General features: G+C 42.7%; 1 protein-coding gene across 7 annotated transcripts in view; it reads right to left on the bottom strand.

The window, feature by feature from the left end:
• CDH22 (cadherin 22) overlaps positions 1-22363 on the bottom strand; it is a 258228-nt gene that overhangs the window by 17229 nt on the left and 218636 nt on the right. For all 7 annotated transcript variants that reach the window (XM_069953917.1, XM_069953918.1, XM_069953919.1 and 4 more), the window contains exons 5-6: positions 9269-9436; positions 8464-8651 (exon numbers count right to left, since the gene is read on the bottom strand). In XM_069953917.1, the coding sequence (XP_069810018.1) occupies positions 8464-8651; positions 9269-9436 (356 nt within the window). The remainder of the gene's footprint in view (positions 1-8463; positions 8652-9268; positions 9437-22363) is intronic.

Below are 22363 nucleotides of genomic sequence, written 5' to 3'. Positions count from 1 at the left end.
GGCCATTCAAATGCTGCTATGGTCACATAACCTGCAAGGCGGATCACTCCATGCCAGCTATCAGGCAACAGGGAAAGCTCCTGGTCCTTCTCCGGATGATTGTCCCTTTAGGGGTATCGGCCTCAACAGTAACTCCCCACTTACAGGTAGCAATGGCACTTCCAGAATCTGCTAGCCACATCATCATCTCCTCACTAGGCCTACATGAAAGACTCTCTAAGCATTGGTGTGTCCAGTATCCCAAGAATGTACTGTCTACATCATTATCCCCTTACTAGGTCTACATGAAGGACTCTCTGAGCAATGGTGTCTCCAGTATCCCAAGAATGTCCTGTCCACATCATCATCCCCTCACTAGGTCTACATGAAGGACTCTCTGAGCAATGGTGTCTCCAGTATCCCAAGAAAGTGCTGGTTGTAACATAACCTTCTTACTATCCCTAGTTTAGGACTCTTTGAACAATGGTGTGTGCAGTATCCCAAGAATGTACTGCCTGCATCATCTCATCACTAGGTCTACATGAAGGACTCTCTGAGCAATGGCGTCTCCGGTATGCCAAGGAGGTGCTGGCTGCAGTAACACCTTCTCATAAGGGTCTAGCTCAGGGCTTTCAGAAATTGTGTTTCCAGTTTCCCAAGAAGGTGCTGGTCCCAGCATCAGCTTCTTAGTACAGAAGTGAGAAGGGATCTAGGTCTGTTTCTAGATGCCTCTCTCTAGTTCCATCTGTAGACAATAATAACTTGGGGCATAGCAGAAGGCATTTACTGATAGTGTCGCCATTTTCCAGTCTCAGCACGTGATCATCAGAAGGAGGTTAAGGATTTATATTCACCTAGAATCAGTCAACCCACGGACCCCTAAACGACCATCCACAGTGTAGACATGCCGACCAGCCATGACACTGCCATTAGTGGTTAATAACAAAACTGAATAGAGTTTACCATTAATAGACCGATGCCGGCACAGAGATGCCATTTTTTTTTTAATCGCGGCCCAGTTCCCGTGGATGGCGCCGGTTTATTCCCGGTCATCGGCCCGGCCCAAAGCACTGGAGGTTTCCTCCCACTGGGGGCCGGCGGGCCCGCCTCGAGTACTTGAGGCCGGACTGGTGACTGGGAATAGACCGGCGTCATGCATGGAATCAGGCCATGATTCAAAAAAAGGACTGCGGCACCTGCATCCCCGTGCCGGTGCCGGTCTATTGATGTAAAGATCTTAAAGCGATGTACCTACTGGTATATTCGCTTTAAAAGGCTTAAAATACTTAAATGTTGTATACGTCCATGTGACAATTAGACATTAAAGGAGTGGTTTTGAAGTCGCACTATATCAATACATAGAAAAATAAATAAAAATATATATTCCGTCTCTAAAGCGGTGTGGCACACAAAAGCCTCCAGTCATTGAAATCCCCTGCTCTTACCGGTGGCAGAAACACAGCCTGGATGGAGGGCTATGCAATTGTTTGCAATACAAACATCATTATGCCTCTCTCTGTGGGTGGGAGTAGTCAATAATGTAAAGAAAGAAAAAACAGAGGCGTTCAATAATACAAAGGAGAAAAAGAAGCCACTTTACTAAAAAAGACTAAACTTAATAGCTCAGGTGGTTTTTACGCCCCCCCCCCCCAATACAATGGATTTCAATATCTTTTGTGCTGTATTGAATAGCTATCATGGTGGATTCACGCCACTACCATCACGCGTTCCGTCAATACTCTCGTAGATGTATAGTAGTCCTTCGGCTGATTTCTCACAGGCGCTGTCACTGACTAATTACACCAAGGAGACTTTATGTAAAGATTTTTCCACAGGTCAGGTCATCTATACATGAACATATTTACAGCCGTGTTATCTGCTTAATATGACATTGCACCAGTTCTCCGGAACAGGTCATTGTTAATGAGATCAGGTGTGAAACGCGGTGTACACAGAAATGATGGGGCCACATAGCAACGCTCAAAGTGGGCCCCCACCAGCAAGGGAAGGAAAGCTGTAGAAACCAGGTACTGAATGTAGTTGCAGCTCTTTTTCATAAGTTGAGCTGAATGATAACATTACAGCTTTCCTCCAGGCTGATCAATGTACAGGAATCCCTTCTACCATTTGAGCAAATCCTCTGAAATAAATCACACAATTATAGTCCAATTTTTTGGGACATTAGGACCGATTCCAATTGGTATCATATTAGTTTGGTCCTCTCTACTCATTACATAGGCACTACCTCTTTGGCATTCTGGTACTAACATTGTACGACTACTGGACATAGTGGTTCCACACGCTTGCAATGGTCGCATGTTTGTACCCGTCCCCTACAATCTTGGAGGGTATTCTTCAAAAGCATATGCAGGGTGGAAGTGAAATACCAAAGAGCAGAAGAGGGGATCTCAGGGTAAACTGCATCTGGATCCATTGTCTTATTTAAATTTAAAGGGAATTTGTAAGCACCCTGGCCCTACCTAAGGTGCTGACAGTGAGCATGGTGCCGCATGGTAATTTGTTCGTGCAGTGGATAATACACAGCCTTAATGTAATGAATTGTCAAAGAGGAGTAGTTTGTGCCGCACTCTGGCACACCTCACCACTCCTTCCTCCTCCCTATTCTTCATGAATAATCAATGCTGCCCGGCCTACTGCTCGCTCAGCTGTCAGTCAGTGTCTCTGATTGCAGATCAGTCCTCTGTACGCAGTTTATGTCTGAAAGAAATACTCAGATATAGCTGAATCTCTAAGCCCGAATGTGTTGGAGCTGTGGTCTAGGGGTAACGCACTGGTCTAGAGACCTGCCAGCAGTTCATCCCTTGGTTCAAATTGCCTGATGAAATAGAAATATAGTTCTTTTTTTTTTTTTCTTTTTTTCCTCATTATTGTATTATTGTTAAGGCTATGTTCACACTCAGTATTTTTGCTCAGTATTTTGGTCAGTATTTTGCCACCAAAACCAGGAATGGATTGAACACACAGACAGGCTATGTTCACACACTGTTGAAATTTAGTGGATGGCCGTCATTTAATCGCAAATAACGGCCATTATTTCAAAACAACCTGTTGTTTTAACATAACTTCAATTATTTGCCATTAAATGGCGGCCATCCACTAAATTTTAACAGGGATTTGAACCAGAGACCAAACTGCTGGCAGGTCACTAGACCCCTAGACGACAGCCCAAACAGATTTGGGTTCTGAGATTCAAATATATCTGAGTGTTTCTTTCAGACATAAACTGCCTACAGAGAACTGATCTGCAATCAGAGACACTGGCTGACAGCTGAGTGAGCAGGAGGCTGGGCAGCATTGATTATACATGAAGAAGAGGGAAGTGAAGAAGTGGCGAGGCGGCCAGAATGTGGCACCAACAACTCCTGTTTGACACTTCTTTAGGAGACCTGAGATTGTACATAATCCACTGCAGGGACAAATTACCAAAAGGTACTATGCTCACTAGAGGACTGCCAGCTACAACACACTGTCAGCACCTCAGGTAGGGCTCGGGAGCTGACAGATTCCCTTTAAGTGTGTTTGTTCCTCAAAAGCATCAACCTGTGAAAATATAGGATCTGGACCATAGAAGAACTTTCATACCCAACTACATCATTATTCTAAGAGCCTCTAAAAATACTAAACAGAAGTAGCTATATAGTCAGCGACCGCCTTATCCTCACCGATATAGCTATTTTTCTATTTCTAACTTTTCTAACTTCAGTTTTCCTTCCTTCTGTCACTAATGTACCTGGGAAATAATAACAGTTTTGGCCATTTCTTCCTTCTTTTGTGCTTTTGAAGCGTTAATGATATGTTTTGTCTCCTTTTGTCTAATTTTATACAGATCCATTTCCAGCCTCTTTATACCTCTTCTTGGAAGACTTATTTTCTTTACTCTAATACTTACTTCTGTAGGAGGCCATAGTGATTTGTTTCTTACTTTCATCAATTAGTTTGTGGGTGTTATAAAAATCTTTGAGCGCCCCCTTTGGTGACTGCTGGTAAAGAGAATTTTCAATGCTCAGAGAATCTGCTGTTATTACATTATAAGGAGCAGTAAAGTAGTCCGCCATTACAGTTAGTATGCCACAGGATGTGATACTGTACTGGGATGACTTGGGCCCACCGGAGGAAATCAACACAGAGGTCCATCTACTATGTATGTACAGTGCAAAATCTGGACCCAGCATTCATGGAATCATGGCAGCCCTTGCTAAATGATTATCGATCCATGTAAAAGGCCAAGTAAACCAGTGCCGATCTAGCAGATCCTCGCTCGTTTACAGTATTTATCGGGCCTCCAATGGCCCATGTAGTAGGAACCTAATACCCCTACACTTCCCACAGCTATCCACCTGTATACAGAACAACTGAATGTCTACTTCTATGGCATATGTCATCCATACAAGTCATATGATCAAAACAGAAAGAAAAGTTATAATAAGTAAAATGAAAAAAAAATCATCCAGATCCTGAACTATTTCTTGGCCGACATTCAAATTTCATCTAATATGTGACACTGGCAAAGCTGAAATCTTTCTACGAAAGGTCAGATGTCCTTGAGTCTTCTTCTCTCCATTGAAGCAGATGTTCAGACGACTCTCAGGTGGAGAATGTGCCTCGGGTTTTCAGGAGAGCGTTCAGTAACATTGTGACAGTAGAACCAAGTGAAAGTGTCAGAAGTCAGAAAGTTATTGTAAGCAAAAAAAAGCTCTTTCTCAGAATGGAATCAAGGCTACCCCAAGGCGGTTTTCCAAGAGGGCGCATTATAGACATTGTGTTTGATAGTTCTGGGGAAAGGTTAAAAGGTAAAGAAATGGCATGGCCACTTACTGACCCCATAGATGTGTCAAGGCTTTGAAATATAAAAGAGCGTAGACGGCTAAAAATTAACAACTTCCCTCTATAATCTTTTGAGCCGAACCCCATCAAACACTTTTCGTGTTTCCCCGAAAATAAGACACCCTCCTAAAAAAAGACACCCTAACTACCCTACCAACTAAACTAGGGCACCCCCGAAAGTAAGGTGCCCCCAGAAAGTAAGGCCACCCGTTGCCACCCGCCACCACCCACGATTCCCCTCATGGACCTTCACAGCCAGCGCCGCAGGTATACTGGTCCATGGCCCCCATATCCTCCGCACGCTGCTGCACTTATCGCCGCTCACTTGACACAAGCCTCTGCACGCTCGACGCACACTTCTGTACGTACCGCCGACAGTCCCGCTGCTGATGCACTCTTGGTCCCGCTGCTTATGTGCTCCTGCTTCAGCAAGGATGTGAGTATTCCGGGGAGGTCCAGGAGGGATGTCATATTTCTTTCCCCCCAGCCTGGGGGAGAGAAATAAGACATACCCTGAAAATAAGAAATAGTGCCTGTTTTTGAGCAAAAAATTATATAAGGCACTTTCTTATTTTCGGAGAAACATGGTAGTCCCACACTTAGTAATAATAAATGATCCCGTATGATGCTGGACCATGGATCCTGAAGTTTCTGCAGAACTCTATGGGAGCTAGAGTGTACGCGTTACAGTGTGTGACTATCATTGGCAGCTCCATAGCTAATGAATGCAGTGGTGGTGTGCATGCGTGACTCACTACTTCAAAGCACAACGACCCCAGGGGTCGGACCCCTTATGATCTCACAGGAGAGGAGATACTTGTTTTATTACTCTTATTAGCCTCTTTCCTCCACCTCTCCGCAGCTCTCGTCACTTCCTGTGAACCACATGACCATCAAGCTTGGTATCTCTGCCGTCCTAGTTACCACAAAAAAACACCACACCTACCATGTGCTCTCAGGATAAAAGGGCTAAACAAAATGTTATAATTAAGCAAAAAAATTTGTAATAATAGGTATAAAAGACACAACGCGTCTCAGAGCCAAACCGGCTTCTTTCTTAAGGGTAGCTTCACTTGTATCAGATTCGCAGCAGATTTCAAGCTGCGAGTTTGCAGCAAAATCCGCTGTGAATCCTCGTACAGGGAAGTTGAATGGGTCACATACCCACAAGTGCCTCAAGCTTTGAACTGAAATTCAGTTCCTTTTGCCTATGATCTACACTACAGAGCGCTGTCCTTTCTCTTTTATTTCCCTAGCTACCAGATCTCAGTTCTTCTGTCTCCCTCCACTGACCTGTATAGACAGTAGTCCCTCACACACAGCACTCGCTAATAATAGTGCTGGGGGATCTAATTTCCCCTTAATTGTCTTTTCCACTGTCCCAACCAATGTATCCTTCTAATTTATTATTTGTACTTTATATCCTTGTACACCCGTATAGGACTTTATACGTACAGTGTACAGTGAGAGGGTCAACAACATCGGAACCCACCACTGGATGCTTCAGGTGGTCACAAAAATCTGCAGAACAAGAGACAGCTAAGGGCGCTACCACTGACGTTATATCATAACAGAAACACAATTTAAAAATCAATTGCTATGGATAAAATACTTATTTTCATTCATACTGTGGGAATACATACACTATTTATCGTGGGATAACCCATTTATAAGATAGATAGACAGATAGATACGCATTCAGAATTTTTCTGCATTCTTTCATTCTATAACCACACATTTGAGACTATTACAATGCCCTTGGATCTGAAATGTGAGCCGTCCATAGTTATGTTTAATGCTTCTTTGTTACACATACTCCCAGAACGCACTCATTTTGCAAGCGATACTCTATCCTAGATAAGTGTGGGAGAATCAAAGGAGCCAAACTCCCCCTCTCTACCAGAAATAGTGTTCAACATTTGTTCACAGCTATTGCCCAGTAATTTATAGCTCTGCACACGTCGGCACATTTGCTTCCTTCCTCTTGCCCGGTCTGTGATGTATAATATTTACTGAGCAATAGTAATATTTATTGTGTGACTTCTCTGTAGTATTCTGTATGATACGGTTCATATAACGTGCAGGAATTTATTTTCATCTATTACTTGTGTAGTGATATGTATACAGCCCTAGAGGGACTTTACTTACAGATAGAGAGGAGATAGATAATAGATATACCATGGCCTAGGGGCTGTATGCGGATGTTGTGGCAGGCGGTGGGCTCTGGTGTTTTGGGGTAACCTTGTCACAGTGGCCAGGAATGGCAGTACCCACCCACAGACATGCGGGCACCGGTCCTTTGGTGGAATGGTAGTGAGGTGTGAGGGTGCAGGTGCGTCGCAAGTCCAGCACTTAAGCAGTAGTTGATACTTTATTTGCAAAAGTTTCAATAAAATACAAAAGGTATACAGTAGAGAACTGCTTAAAGGTGCTAGTGCAAAAATAATACAACTCTTGAGGTAGACTTTAGATAGAGGTTAAGAAATAGAGAAAGACTTGGTGTAGTGAGGGTAGTGTAGGGGTTATGTAGGGGCACTTGTCTTAGTGCAGTACTGTGCCAGGATTGTAGTGTAGATACTTGAAAGAAGAAATTCTTGTACTCACCTATACATACACATATATATATATATATATATATATATATATATATATATATATATATATGGGCTTTGCATATATGACTGCCTTCTGCCTTTACAAGTTTTGAGACTGCCATGTGAGGTAGTATGAGTCCTAGGTCTCTGTCTCTAAGTTGAGCTCCCACTGAAGATTCCCCCAAGTGGACGTTGTCAGTAAGATACGTCGGCACTTAGCAGCTTTGCCTCTCTGGGGATCATTCCCTTTTCCCCTCCTTTAGGGGGTGACTGTCCTGATATTAGGAAGGACCCCAGGCGTAGACAAAGGTTTACCCAGCTCATGGTTACCCTACTTCTAAAGCTTAGCACTACATACTAGTGGTCTCAATCTCTCTTGCAGAAATAAGGTTCCTCTCACTATCCTGACTGGAACAGAACTCAACTGGACTGGAGTCCAGAACAGGAAACCCCTATCTTATATAGAATTGTGTGACAGGAAGGGGGAAGAATAGAGAAAGGACAGAATAAAGTGTGTGCACCTGTGATCGGACAACATATAACAGATAGTTAAACCATACATAGTGCATTTGTGCACAGGGGAGAGTGAGACACCTAGTGGCTGGAGAGGAAAAGCGCAGTTCCCAGCTGTTGGTGTGACACCTGACAGAGTTACTTTCTGACGGGCGGTAAACAAGTTAGTGACCACTGTACTTGGACTCTACAAATAGATGTCAATCATAGCCAGGCACCTGCCACAACTGTCAGCATCGGATCACAGAGTCCCAATAGTAGCCATGGACCCCAGACAGTGTTGGACTGGGGTATCTGGGGACCACCAGAGGAAATGATCTTGGAGGCCCACCAATGAAGCACAAATGGGAAACGATATGTCAGTCAGTGTTAGTGCGGGTTGTAAAGCTGGGGGCGCACCGGAGGATTCGGTCCTCTAGTGGGCCAGTCCAACACTGACCCCAGAAGCCTCACTGAAGGCTGCGATGGCCTGGCTACAGAAGCCAATCAGACTCTGCCCTAAGGCACCATTTCATGTCCCATGGGTCAGTACCTGCAGAATGCTGAGGATAGCCTCCTGGGTGACGGCATCTGTTGTAACACTGAAGAATGCCGCCGCATCTTGCTGTTGGATCTGGTAGAACATGTCTGTGTTCTCTCCCACATCAGCATCTTCAGCTTTCACACGACCAATCACCGACCCTGGGGGAGCAGTCTCCATTACACTAAACCGATAGAGCTCTAAAAAGAAGAAGAGGTTATGGATTTTAGGAATTATATTTTAAATCTTTTTAACAAAAAAAAAAAGTTTATTCTAAAGTTCTCTGCATCATATGTCGTTTTTATAAATATCTGATTAATACATTATTAAGAGGTAGGGGTAATCATCCTTGTCCATTCTCTTCTTCAGCGAAGTGTCTTGACCCGAAGGCGCGATATCCTTGGCAACCAATCTGTCACAGATTACCCAGAGTTTCAGCTCAAGGCCGGAGGGCACCATGCAGAAGTCAAGACTTCAATCAGTCGTGTCATTACTCATCTCAACCTGCCTCATTAATCAGATTTTTCTAGGGACAAATTGAGATGAAAGCCGATCATACTCTATACGGGTATTGTATTTGCATACTCCTTTCATTATAACGGGAAAGGAATTGCCCTGACTAGAATATTTATAATATTCAGCCCCAAACAGTGCTTTTAGTTCAAGTCCTGGACCTGGTCTCTGAAGATATGAACATTTTCTTTCTCAAAGATCTTCTAATGCTTTGTAACCCATGGGTGACACCTGCTTCCTTCCATGGAGATGTCCTATGTGTCCTATTCTGTCTACATATAGCAGTTCCTTTTTTATTACTTACTCTGGGGGAACCTTGGTGGGTTGTCGTTGACGTCAGTGATCACAATGGTGACTGTTGTTGACCCCGAGAGACCTCCTAGCTGCCCAGCCATATCTGTGGCCTGTATCACAAGGTCATATCGGTCCTGAGACTCTCGGTCAAGGTCTGGTACAGCTGTACGGATAACACCTGAAGAAAATAATGGCAATTATTTATCATTAAATGGCGGCTATCCACTAAATTTCAACAGTGTGTGAACATAGAGGGAGATTTATCAACCATGGTGTAAAGTGAAACTGTCTCAGTTGCCCCTAGCAACCAATCAGATTCCAACTTTCATTCCTCACAGACTCTTTGGTAAATGAAAGGTGGAATCTGATTGGTTGCTAGGGGCAACTGAGCCAGTTTCACTTTACACCATGGTTGATAAATCTCCCCCATAGTCTTTCTGTGTTTGCAAAACACTCTTGGTTTTGGTTCAAAAATACTGAGTATAATAATTTTTTGCATATTTCAAGACAGTAACTATAATAAACAACCAAAAATGAGAATAGGGGAAACACTGATGAAGCGATGTTCGGAAGACCCACAGAGAATGAATAGTACGATTCCTTCAGGAGGACAACTGTCCCCATGATGAAGGTCCCAGTGGTTGAATCCCCACAGTTCAGCTTGTTATCGCATAGGGGATAACTTTTGGAGAAGGGAATACCCCTTTAAGTGCTTACATTTTCCAAAACACTATGGTGACCCCCAAGATCAGATCTCAGGAACCATACTTGTATCATGTCCTGCCTTTGCTTACGTGAAGTTTTCCACAGAGAAGGACTAGAGGTACAGACACTCCAGTATTGGTATGAATATGGAATGTATCCATTGATAGATAAGTCATATTTAGGGTTCTTTTCGTAAATTCCTTCTCATAAAGCCGGTCTTGGACACATTATTGATGCAGGTCAATGTCCATATTACAACCATAAAACTCAAACCACTGAACTAAATTTTGGTCATTCTATGTCAACTCTATAGTCCTCTATGTTTCAGTAGAACTGCCATAACTAAATTTACAAATGTGACCATATCTGAAGCCAGCCATAGAAGGTAAGGTCATGGAAAAACATACTCACCTTACCCGGTGCATCTGCTGCTCTTTTGCTTGCTGCGGTCTCTTGATCTACTTCCTGGTTCTCCTACCGACGCTCTAAATACACTGCAGTGTATTGCGAACATCATCAGTAGAGCCGGGACAGCGCATGATCAGGGTAAGTAAACACAGACATCACGGTGGACCAAAGCGTTGGTGCTGGATCAGGGCCAGGTGAGTATATTTATTTAGTTTTGTTTAAATCTTACTAGTTTGTCATGTTTGTTCAAAATTCGGAATACTCCTTTAAGTTTTACTTAAAATTTACTGTTAATTTCATCTCATACACAAGATTTAAAACAATGGGGAAAAAAAGTCCAAATGCAATCAGGGAAGTATTACCTCTTGAGTATTAGAACATGCCATGCCGGAGCATTTTAAGCAAACACATTTTCGGCTCTGCAAAAGCTTCCGTAGCATTTAACAGCTAATGATTAAACACAGCGATTGAAACGCTAGGAGTATATTTCATATGCTGACAGTTCATTTCAGTTCAGCTGAAAACCGGCAGCTGAGTGTGACTAAAGCTCTGGGGGTGACAGGGCTAGCTGAAATAACGCTGTATCCTATAGAGAAGCTCTTTACATGTGCATTTGGAGATGAAAAAGCGGTGGCAATGTTTCTGTTGTTCTCTAATGAATACTATTTGGCTTTGTTGTTAAGTTGATGTGCTGCACTTAAAGGGGTTTTCCGGGCAAAGAAAATTGTTTCTAAACCAATTTATCAGACGAAAAGTAATAATTTACTAATATATTTATTTCTCGCTAAAGCAGCGCTATGCCCGGAGGTTCGGTAGTTCACGAGCTTCTATTGCCCTCCGTTCCGAGATGATATGTCTGTAATAGGTGGTTCGAAATAAATCACAGGTTGTTGCAGATCATAAATCAGCTTATAAAAGAAAGTTCTGGAGAGAGGAGAGATAAGGAGACTGAGCCAGTAAGAAGTAGCCTGACTGACTTCACAGATAACAGGACACTGCAGGGGGGGCGGAGAAGAGTAACTAGGCAAAATTTGTAATGCATAATATTATTGCAACATAATAGGAACAAAGCAAGGAAATAAGAAAAAAAGCATTAAATAGGTTCGCCATTTTTTTCTTGTGCACCAGCCCCGCCCTTTGCACTGGAGGCAGCCGCTCGCTCCATAGTGTGCACTGACATGTTTTTCTGGAGCCGCTATTCAATGAATAGCGGCCGCAGAAAACTGACATGTTTGTGGCGCTGCTAGGGATCGCGGCCGGAGCGTATACTATGTGTATACGCTCCAGCCAGGATCCTATAGACAGCAAGGTAATGTATATTTTCATAATAATCACAGCCATTTCAAATGGTTTAACGAAAATATATGTTGTGTGAACATAGCCTTAAGGAGGTGCGAAAGAGGCATTTTTACTTTGTAGAGCATGGGTCTCCAAACTACGGCCCACCAGCTGTTGCAATACTACATTTCCCATCATGCCTGGACAACCAAATTCAAAGCTTTAGCTGTCTGGCCATGATGGGATTTGTGGTTTTGCAACAGCTGGAGGGCCGCAGTTTGGAGACCCATGTTGTAGAGGGTTGGCAATATAACATGGGACACTATTACTCATACAACACTGAGGAAATTACTTAGTTTATGTGGGCACTAAAGGAGACACTATTAGGCCAAGTTCACACACAGTATTTTTGCTCAGCATTTTTGTCCTCATATTGCAACCAAACCCAGGAGTGGATTAAAAACACAGAAAGGCTCTGTTCACACACTGTTGAAATTTAGTGGATGGCCATCATTTAATGGCAAATAATTGTCGTTATTTCAAAACATCAGCCGTTGTTATGAAATACCATTATTTGTCATAAAATGGCGGCCATCCACTAAATTTCGACAATGTGTGGACAGAGCCTTTCTGGGTTTTCAATCCACTCCTGGTTTTGGTTGCAATATGAGGACCAAAATACTGAGCAAAAATACTGTGTGTGAACCCAGCCTTACTTTGTAGAACACAAAGGGGGTATCACTATTATTATATGGGGAATATAAAATATTTGGGGTACAATATCTGGAACTATTATTTTTAGGAGTACTGTCTGTATAGCACTTTTTCATATAGCCATGACACAATAACTCACAATAAGTATAGTATTTGGAGGGGGGGCACGTCCAACATAGAAGCTTCAGGAATAAAAACAAATAGGGGAAAACAAGGCAGAGAACTGGGGGTAGCAGTAGGAGGTGCTTGTATATAAGGATAGGGGAGGAGGGTGCTGGAAAAGGGGGAGCTAAAGATTTCTAGGCAACAGAGGGCAGAGATGAGCTGTGGTTGAAACAAGTCTTCACATGTGGTCTTCCTGGAAAAGATGGGAAAACTGAATAGTCAGAAAAGTTGTCACCTGTTGTCACTGGGTGTACCTGCAGTGTAATCAGTTATATTTAGTCTTCATAGTAAAGACAGGAAAAGTGAACAGTCAGAAAAGATGTCACCTGTAGTGACTGGATGTAATTGCATCGTAATCAGTTATATGTGGTCTTCATGGAAAAAACAGGAAAAGTGGACAGTCAGAAAAGATGTCACCTGGATGTGACTGCATCGTAATCAGTTATACTATTATGCAGAGCCTGTGCAGCGCTGGTATCTAGCAATATATATGGCCACTGTATTGGGAAGGAGAGGGGGGGATAGTAGCCTTTGTACACTGGTTATGTACCACAGTATGGTGGTATTCCTGAATTATTACTAATTGGTAGTATAATGGTCATGGTGTGGCTGTACTATTTGAAACTTAATTGGTGGTATTATTGGTAATAGTGATCTTTGTATAGTAATGCTGACTATAGTACATACAGTACAGTAGGCTAAAATGAAAAAGAACAATTCCAGCAGCATTATTAAATATAATCCAAAACTTGCGGATGCACAGTGCAGGAAAATGTCACTTATCCCTTGTGGCCGTGCACAGACTAAAACGAAGACATTTCTGGCAGTATCCTCTCAGGTGAAAATAGCAAGTCACATTTTTATTGACATATCCAATACTGGCGACATTTCAGACTACTGCTTTATCAAGCAATCCTGTGGATAGGTAATGCTCTTTGTAAGCCAATCTCTTTAGTTCTCACTGATTTATCATTGACTTTTATGTGGGCTAGATAATGTTCTATACTACAGATGTTAAACTCGTGGTCCTCCATCTTTTTAAAAACTACAGTTCCCATCAAATCTGGATAGCCAGAGCTAAATATTCAGCTCTAGGCATGATAGGAATTGTAGTTTAGCAACAGCTGGAGGGATATGAGTTTTATACCCCATGCCTATACAGTGAACTTCCCCTAGAAGCATAATTATATTTTTACATTGCGGCCACCAATGATTGTGTCTGGGAACTGCAGGGTTGCACAAGCCCCGGTCTTGGCACAAGTACACATTGTTGCTACATGCAGTGCTATAGCAATACTGAGTGTCCCTGGATGTCTATTCTAATGCATGTTAGCATTAAAGGGGGAAGCTGTCTGTGCCAAAATTGCTGCAGCCACGACCTCCTGTAGCAGAATGGTGATTGACAATTATCTCTGCTCGTTCTGCCATAGCGCTGGTGACATAGACAGCTTCCCCAAGTCTAATTTATGCTCTAATGCTTACATGCAATAAAAAGGACATCAGGCAAGTCAGTATCTGCATGCAGTAGCATTAGTGCTATGTACAGTACCTGTACTGGGACCAGGTCTTGTGCAGCTCTGCAGTTCCCAAACACAGCCATCGGTGGCAGCAGAGGGGTTGTCTCAATGTAAAAATGTAAAAAAACAAAACAAAACATTTTCTTTAATAAAGTTATGCTACAAAGTTATATAACTTATATATATATATATATATATATATATATATATATATATACTTATATATTTCTGCCCCTAACCAATCATATTATTATTATTTATTATTTTCTACATTTACCTTCATTTAATGCGCTTGAGTAAGCAGTACCATATATTATGTACAGCGTATACGGTACAGCCCTTGTTGCTAGTTAAAACAAAGTCCCCGTAAATTGGTGTTGCTGTTACAGTGAAGATTTATTGCACTTCAAAGATCAGTGTTTTGTTTTCATTAAAATTCACAGCAGGTGGCGCTTTCCGATTGGCGTCTACATAAAAGGTTTCATGGTACTGTGGCAACCTGGTACTGTGATGATAAACAGGATTGTGAATAGGAGTATTAAATGGAAATTGAAAGGTTCACCTACTTGATAAACCTACAAAATATAGTGTCCAATTGTGAAAACTTTATTCAGCGATAAAGAATATTCCCAGTCAGATACCACAGCAAATCTCAGATTGTTCTGCTACTATAAGGCATACCCAATTTACATGCACCTGTCTATGGACGAAGTAACCTAAATACCTATCCTGTATTAGGAAACTGCTAGCAGTTTACTGAGGGATCAGATTACATTTTGCCCATACAAGTCTATGGAGAGGGGGGAACACAATAAGGTAGATGGGAGGGGAAGGTCGTGGAGAAAGAAAACCAAAAAAGTAAAAGTAACTGCTACTACATGGTTGTGTTTCTTGGCCGAGCAAATATGTTTTCTGTCGGCATAAACTTCATCTGGACGTCTCATGTACACATGTTGGTGGCTCAGTTACATGGTGGAGCCCACTCACTATGTGTAAGGGCTGAGGTGACACAGCAAGCACTCCTTTGTGTTCCTTTCAACTACACCCACGTCTTCAGCATGGTGGTGTAAATGATACTGCTGGGTTTGTCATATATTCTCCTATCAGTATGGTTGGGCTGCAGCCTTGTATGCTGGCTCCTCTATGAGAGGAAGCATCCAGCATCATGGGTAATGGGTACAGCAGTGACTTGGACTTCAGTGGCAGATTAACCTGTACCATGGGCCCCAGGCTATTTACAGAACTTGCCCCCTGTTCACTTTACGCACCACACTTTTATAGCACCTTCTACCGAACTATATACAAATTCCCAATCCATAGTAACCAAAATGGTAATAATGCCCCCTCCTGCAGCCCATAGTAATAGTTTTCTTAATAGAATCCCCTAATACTGTCCCACACAAAGTAGTCACTGCATATATTTTCCCCATGCAGTAGGTAATCACTAGAGATGAGCGAACCTTGAGCATGATCGAGTCCATCAGAACCCGAACGATCGGCATTTGATTAGCTGGGGCTGCTGAAGTTGGATAAAGCTCTAAGGTTTGGAAAACATGGATACAGCCAATGACTATATCCATGTTTTCTACCTAGCCTTAAAGCTTAATCCAATTTCAGCAGCCACCGCTAATCAAATGCCGAACGATCGGGTTCGGATGGACTCAAGCATGGTCAAGGTTCGCTCATCTCTAGTAATCACACAATAGTGCTCTATATAGTAGTTAATTTCCCCAATACTGCCCCCCCCAAATAGTTAATTCCCCCTATAGTGCCACAATACTGCCCCACTAGAAGTTAACTCCCCCAATAGTGCCATAATACTGCCCAACAAGTAGTTAACTCCCCCAATAGTGCCATAATACTGACCCACAGGTAGTTACCTCCCCCAATAGTGCCACATACTGTAGTTCTGCAACTCACAATCTGGGCTGCGTTTACCTCCGCCTCCTTAGTCGGGCCGGCACACTAACATTTCACTAACTTCTAGGCCTACAGCCTACTACATTATAATATGGGCGGTCCGGTTGGCCGTCTGGACTGCCCATATTATAATTCACTGCAATGTCCTGCGGGCCAGCTTAAGGAAGTCTATTGATTTCCTTGGCAGGCCAAAAATCCTGGCACTGTGGTCCAGAGTTTAGACATTGTCATCACTGTGACTGTTTTCGCTATGTCACTTGCAGAGCAGGCATTAGATTGGAAGAGGCATTTGACCTGAACTGCTGTGCTCATCATGGCAGTGAGGGAGGGATAAATATTGTTTTATTTTGTCTGGGATACAACTACTGTTCAAAGACAGCTCAAGGACAATGTCAATGTGAAAAGGCAGCAAAGAAGGACTATAAATATGCCACTTGTAGTCACTGAATATAACTGCACTGTACTCACTGAGTCTGTGTAGAACTGCCTGTGCAGTTATAAACATATAAGTTAATTTGCTTGCTCCCTCAGATGTGTTTCCCCCTTCCCTTGCTGACACCCAAGCTACACCTCTGCTTAATTTTTAGGCATCATCAGGAGGACGTGACAGCAGGTGAGGTCTCTAATCTAACCCCAGCATGTTTTACATGTATTTAATGACATTTCCAGCCTACCCTTCTTTGTGCTGTGTAATAATGATTGTACAGAAAAATACGAGTGTGTGTGCAGCACTTCCTGATTACCCATCACTCTGATGGAGATCTTGGTCCATATAGTCACACAGTCCCTGCTGTAAACACCCATCAATACATGACTGATGTTCTGAAAAGGCTCCAATGTCAAAGAATCAATGAATTCTTCCTTCTAGTTATGTTTAGTATGTGAATGAAATGTGTCTGGAGGTGGAGTACAGAGTGATGGAGATTTCCGCCGAGATTCTGTGACGTTAAAGCCTGCCTGGTATGTCGATCCCACACCCTGACAGATGTGCTTGCAAGAGGTCTCCGCCCCCATGACTGCTTCGGGGTAATCAGCATATGACCACACACACGTATAAAAAAAATTATATTATATTATGTGCAAAAATGTATATGATGACATAATAAATTACTTTAATAAAGTTTCAATGGCTACTGAAATACTTATAGTAGTGTTTACAAAGTAATGACCTGAATGCTCTGTAAAAGCCATATTAAAGGGTAACCCCACTTAAGGAAGATTTAACCCTGTTCAATCCCGACCCATAATCTAAGCTCGTTTGTAATAGGTTTCTATTACATGAATTGGGCCGTTTGTCTGCGGCACATCCTGACTTACACCCTGAAGCTTTAGAAAATCCTCACTTCCTGGTCCACTCTGTCTCTGCTCCTCAGTCCTCCCCCTCCCTTCTGAGACCAAAGTCACATTATCTCTGTCTCTTCTGTTGCCAGGCAATCAGTAAAATTTAATCTGTAACCCGCACACCACTGACATCACACCAATCAGTAAGCATCTGGCCAAGGGGTGAGGAAACAAGAGAAGAGTGACAGCCTCCTGAGCAGCAAAGGGTAAAGGAAACACAGTTGTTTCATATCTCTATCTCTTTCCAATCTATCTATGTAAATGTCAAACAGAGGAACTACAGCGCTTCAATGTAGTAATCCGCTGCAAACAGTATTCATTTCATGCCACAGCAAACAAGGTGCCCCGCTTCAGAGCTGTGCCCTACGCTTGTGGTTTTATTATGTAGATGAATAGATAGATCAATTGTCAGGAGCTGGCCATCATGCTTGGCTCCTGGAAATGCCGGAGCGTGCGACCGGCCTCCTGATTATGCCGACAGTGTCCCAGGAAACCAGTTTCTAGGGGCATGCTGACAAATTTGTCCTTAATTATTGCCGATCGGCTCAAGTGTTTCTTGTTATGACGTGCTGACTGGCGACTGGGGGCTGGAGTCTCTGCCCAATCACGCCTGGGACTCGGACTCCAGCCTCCATAAAACTACTGCCCTCCTCATCCTCCTTACCTACGATAGAGCCTCTTTAGAGTGTGACAAAGCTAGCGGATTGTGTATTCCCTGGTTTCCTGATTCTGGCTTGACTTTCTAACTACTCCCCCGACTTCTGATTCTGTACTGCTACGACTGATAGACAGTGTCCGACTGGGGTATCTGGGGCCCACCAGAGGAAATGATCTTGGGGGCCCACCAATGAAGAACCAGTGAGAAAAGACATGTCAGTCAGTGCTAGTGCAGGTTTTAGCTGGGGGGGCCCACCAGAGTATCCTCCCGTCCTCTGGTGGGCCAGTCTAACACTGCCGATAGATACCGACCCAGCTAGTTGACCCTCCTACTATTGTGTTTGTTTTGTCTTATCCTGGTTTTCGTGTTTCACTTATATTAGCACAGTGACCAGTCTTCAGGTTGGGGCCGGCTTGCTAAGGAGCTGATCACTCAGAGGAAGGGACAGTGGAGCGTTAGGGCTTCACTTGTTTTGTATCTCTGGGTCCCCGCCTGACAGATATTTTGTTTACAGTGTAAGGCCATGTTCACATGTAGTATAACACCGACCATTCTGTGACCCGGCCTGGTCACAGAACGACCGGTGTTACTGAAAATTATCCCGGTCGATACTGCAGTATCGGCCGGATGATCTTCATTTTTGCTGAATTCGGATGCGGGCGCACCCGTGCATGCCCGCATCCCAATTCACCACTGCATGCTCCATTGTGTGAACTGACATGTTCTGTGCGGCCGTTATTCAATGAAGTCATATCAGTTTTTCGTTTGGCCGGATGAAATCGCGACAGGAGCGTATACTATGTGTATACGCTCCAGACGGGATTCCATTCATTCACAATACAACATACGCTTTGTGTAAATCACGGCCGACCAAATTGCAACAACAACGGCTGTGATTTATACAAAACATATGTTGTGTGAACATGGTCTAAAGCAGAACAGATTGAGCCAGCGATGGGCAGATACTACAAGATGAGGAAATGTAGTTTCCTAGTTGGCGCCATCTTGGATGTAGAGTGACTTCTAGAAAAACTTGTAACTCAGAAACAGCTAGAATGACAAAAAGCGCCTCAAAATAGTCATGGGGACTAGCTTAGTAAGACTGGCTAGGTGGGGGCATTTAATTTTTTAGCTTTTGGGTGGAATACTCTTTTAAATTGCCTGATTATTTAAGTAGGCTACCGACATAATAAGTCCAGCGATCTGCTGATGGTTGTGCACAGGTATCTTTTAAAAAAGTATTCCCACTTCAACTAATATAGTTATACTTGTAAGACTCGTCAAGTTAAATATTTTTGCAAATACATTCACTTAGAGAACTTGTCTCCTTCTGATATGCTGCTCTTTCCCTCCCATTGCTGACAGCTCATACACTATATATCTATATTTATATATATATATATATATATATATATATATATATATATATATATATATATATACAGCAGCCAGACTAATGTTTTTAGAGCAGAGTGGTGGTCGGTAACCTAGACAACGGGCTGTCAAAAATGAGAGGGAAAGAACAGCCTATCAGGAGAAGGAGAAAAGTTTGCTAAATAAAATTGAAAGGGAATGTGTCATCAGAAATGACTTACTGTTTAAGGCTAGGTTCACACTATGTATCTGTGCGGCTGTATTGCGGGCGGTAAATCATCGGCCGGATTTTTCCGGTTCATGCGTACGCTGGAAAGTATACGATATATGGCTGCACAGTGCACACTATGCATGAGCCTACGGCCCGATCGTTAACGGACCCGTAAAAAAATAAACAAGACCATTGTTTGCGGCTGGAACTGTGCAAATTCACGGCCGTGGATTGACAGGAGTACTTCAAAAATAGCCGGCAATATTGCCGAATGCCGATGCCTCTAATAGTTAATATATTAAATTAATAAAACACATTTTCTTTGTAATAAAGTCCCTTTCGTTGTTGAATAATTAAATTTAAACGAATCCATCATTGTGCAATTAAATATACTGTTAAAATAAATATATATATAAATAAATGTATATTTATATATATATTTATTTTTTGACAGTATATTTAATTACACAATGATGGATTCGTTAGAATTAAATTATTGAACAACGAAACTGATTTTATTACAACGAAAATGTGTTTTATTAATTAAATATTAATTAGTACAGGAAGCTCCATAAGCCGTTAATTCATATTGCCGGCAATAGAGCTTTCTGTACTAATCATCACTTTACTTTAATGAAAACATCAAATGTTTCTTCTAATTATGTTGTGACAATAGCATTATTAGAAGAAACATTTAGAATTATATGTGCGCTCAGCTGATTGGCTGATCGGCTCAGCGCACATATAATGAGCCGGTCCGCAGCACAGTGACTTCATTGTGCTGCGGACCAGCGAAGAGACAACATCGGGGTGAGTATAGAGCTCTCCCCACCCCCTCCCCAGCACTGCACCCCTCCCAGTAAGGAAGGGGGATCACTTAACCCCTTCCTTGCTGGGATGGGTGCAGTCTGACATCAGTCTGGCCCCCAAGGGGTTAAGGGGGATGCAATACATCCTCCCTTAACCCCTTGGGGGCCAGACTGTAAGAAGCGATCTGTAAAGATGCTGCATACTGTAAGGAGCACAACACCGCTCACAATGATGGGTGTTGTGCTCCTGTTTGTGTGTTTTTTGTGTGTTTCTCCCTTTTTGTTTTTCAGATATCGGTATCCTGTGGATTACGTCGGATTCGGTGGACTATGTCGATGACCAGCGGTTGTTTGGTGTTTTTTTTAATAAAATGGTCAATGAGGGGTGTGGGGGTGTTTTTATTTGAATAAAAAAAAAATTTCACTTGTGTGTTGTCTTTATTTCTTTACTTTATAGACTTAGTAGTGGAAGCCGTCTAATAGACGGAATCCATTACTAAGCCTAGTGTTAGCCGGTATAAAATGGCTAACACTAACCCCCCATTATTACCCCAGTACCCAATGCCACCAGGGGTACTGGGAAGAGCCGGGTGCCAGTGGTCACGAGCGTCAAAATTGGCGCTCCTGGACCGGGCGGCAGCAGGCTGGTAAGATTTAGGCTGGGGAGGGCCTAAACCAATGGCTCTTCCCACCCTGGTGTTACCAGGCTGCTGTCGCTTGGTTTTTAACCCGGCTGGTTATAAAAATAGGGTGGACCCTAAAAATAATTAAAAAAAAACGTATAGGGTCCCCCCTATTTTTATAACCAGCCGGGTTAAAAACCAAACGACAGCAGCCTGGTAACACCAGGGTGGGAAGAGCCATTGGTTTAGGCCCTCCCCAGCCTAAATCTTACCAGCCTGCTGCCGCCCCAGTCCAGGAGCGCCAATTTTGACGCTCCGGGACCACTGGCACCCGGCTCTTCCCAGTACCCCTGGTGGCAATGGGTACTGGGGTAATAATGGGGGGTTAGTGTTAGCCATTTTATACCGGCTAACACTAGGCTTAGTAATGGATTCCGTCTATTAGACGGCTTCCACTACTAAGTCTATAAAGTAAAGAAATAAAGACAACACACAAGTGAAATTTTTTTTTTATTCAAATAAAAACACCCCCACACCCCTCATTGACCATTTTATTAAAAAAAACACCAAACAACCGCTGGTCATCGACATAGTCCACCGAATCCGACGTAATCCACAGGATACCGATATCTGAAAAACAAAAAGGGAGAAACACACAAAAAACACACAAACAGGAGCACAACACCCATCATTGTGAGCGGTGTTGTGCACCTTACAGTATGCAGCATCTTTACAGATCGCCGCTTACAGTCTGGCCCCCAAGGGGTTAAGGGAGGATGTATTGCATCCCCCTTAACCCCTTGGGGGCCAGACTGATGTCAGACTGCACCCATCCCAGCAAGGAAGGGGTTAAGTGATCCCCCTTCCTTACTGGGAGGGGTGCAGTGCTGGGGAGGGGGTGGGGAGAGCTTTATACTCACCCCGATGTTGTCTCTTCGCTGGTCCGCAGCACAATGAAGTCACTGTGCTGCGGACCGGCTCATTATATGTGCGCTGAGCCGATCAGCCAATCAGCTGAGCGCACATATAATTCTAAATGTTTCTTCTAATAATGCTATTGTGATAACATAATTAGAAGAAACATTTGATGTTTTCATTAAAGTAAAGTGATGATTAGTACAGAATGCTCTATTGCCGGCATATGAATTAACGGCTTACTGGAGCTTCCTGTACTAATTAATATTTAATTAATAAAACACATTTTCATTGTAATAAAATCAGTTTTGTTGTTGAATAATTAAATTTAAACGAATCCATCATTGTGCAATTAAATATACTGTCAAAAAATAAATATATATATAAATATACATTTATTTATATATCTATTTATTTTAACAGTATATTTAATTGCACAATGATGGATTCGTTTAAATTTAATTATT

The sequence above is a fragment of the Dendropsophus ebraccatus genome, chromosome 14 (genome assembly GCF_027789765.1).
Source record: "Dendropsophus ebraccatus isolate aDenEbr1 chromosome 14, aDenEbr1.pat, whole genome shotgun sequence".
In the NCBI taxonomy this organism is placed as follows: Eukaryota; Metazoa; Chordata; class Amphibia; order Anura; family Hylidae; genus Dendropsophus; species Dendropsophus ebraccatus.
Note: the sequence above shows the minus strand (reverse complement) of the source record. Positions and strands in the feature narration are given on the sequence as shown.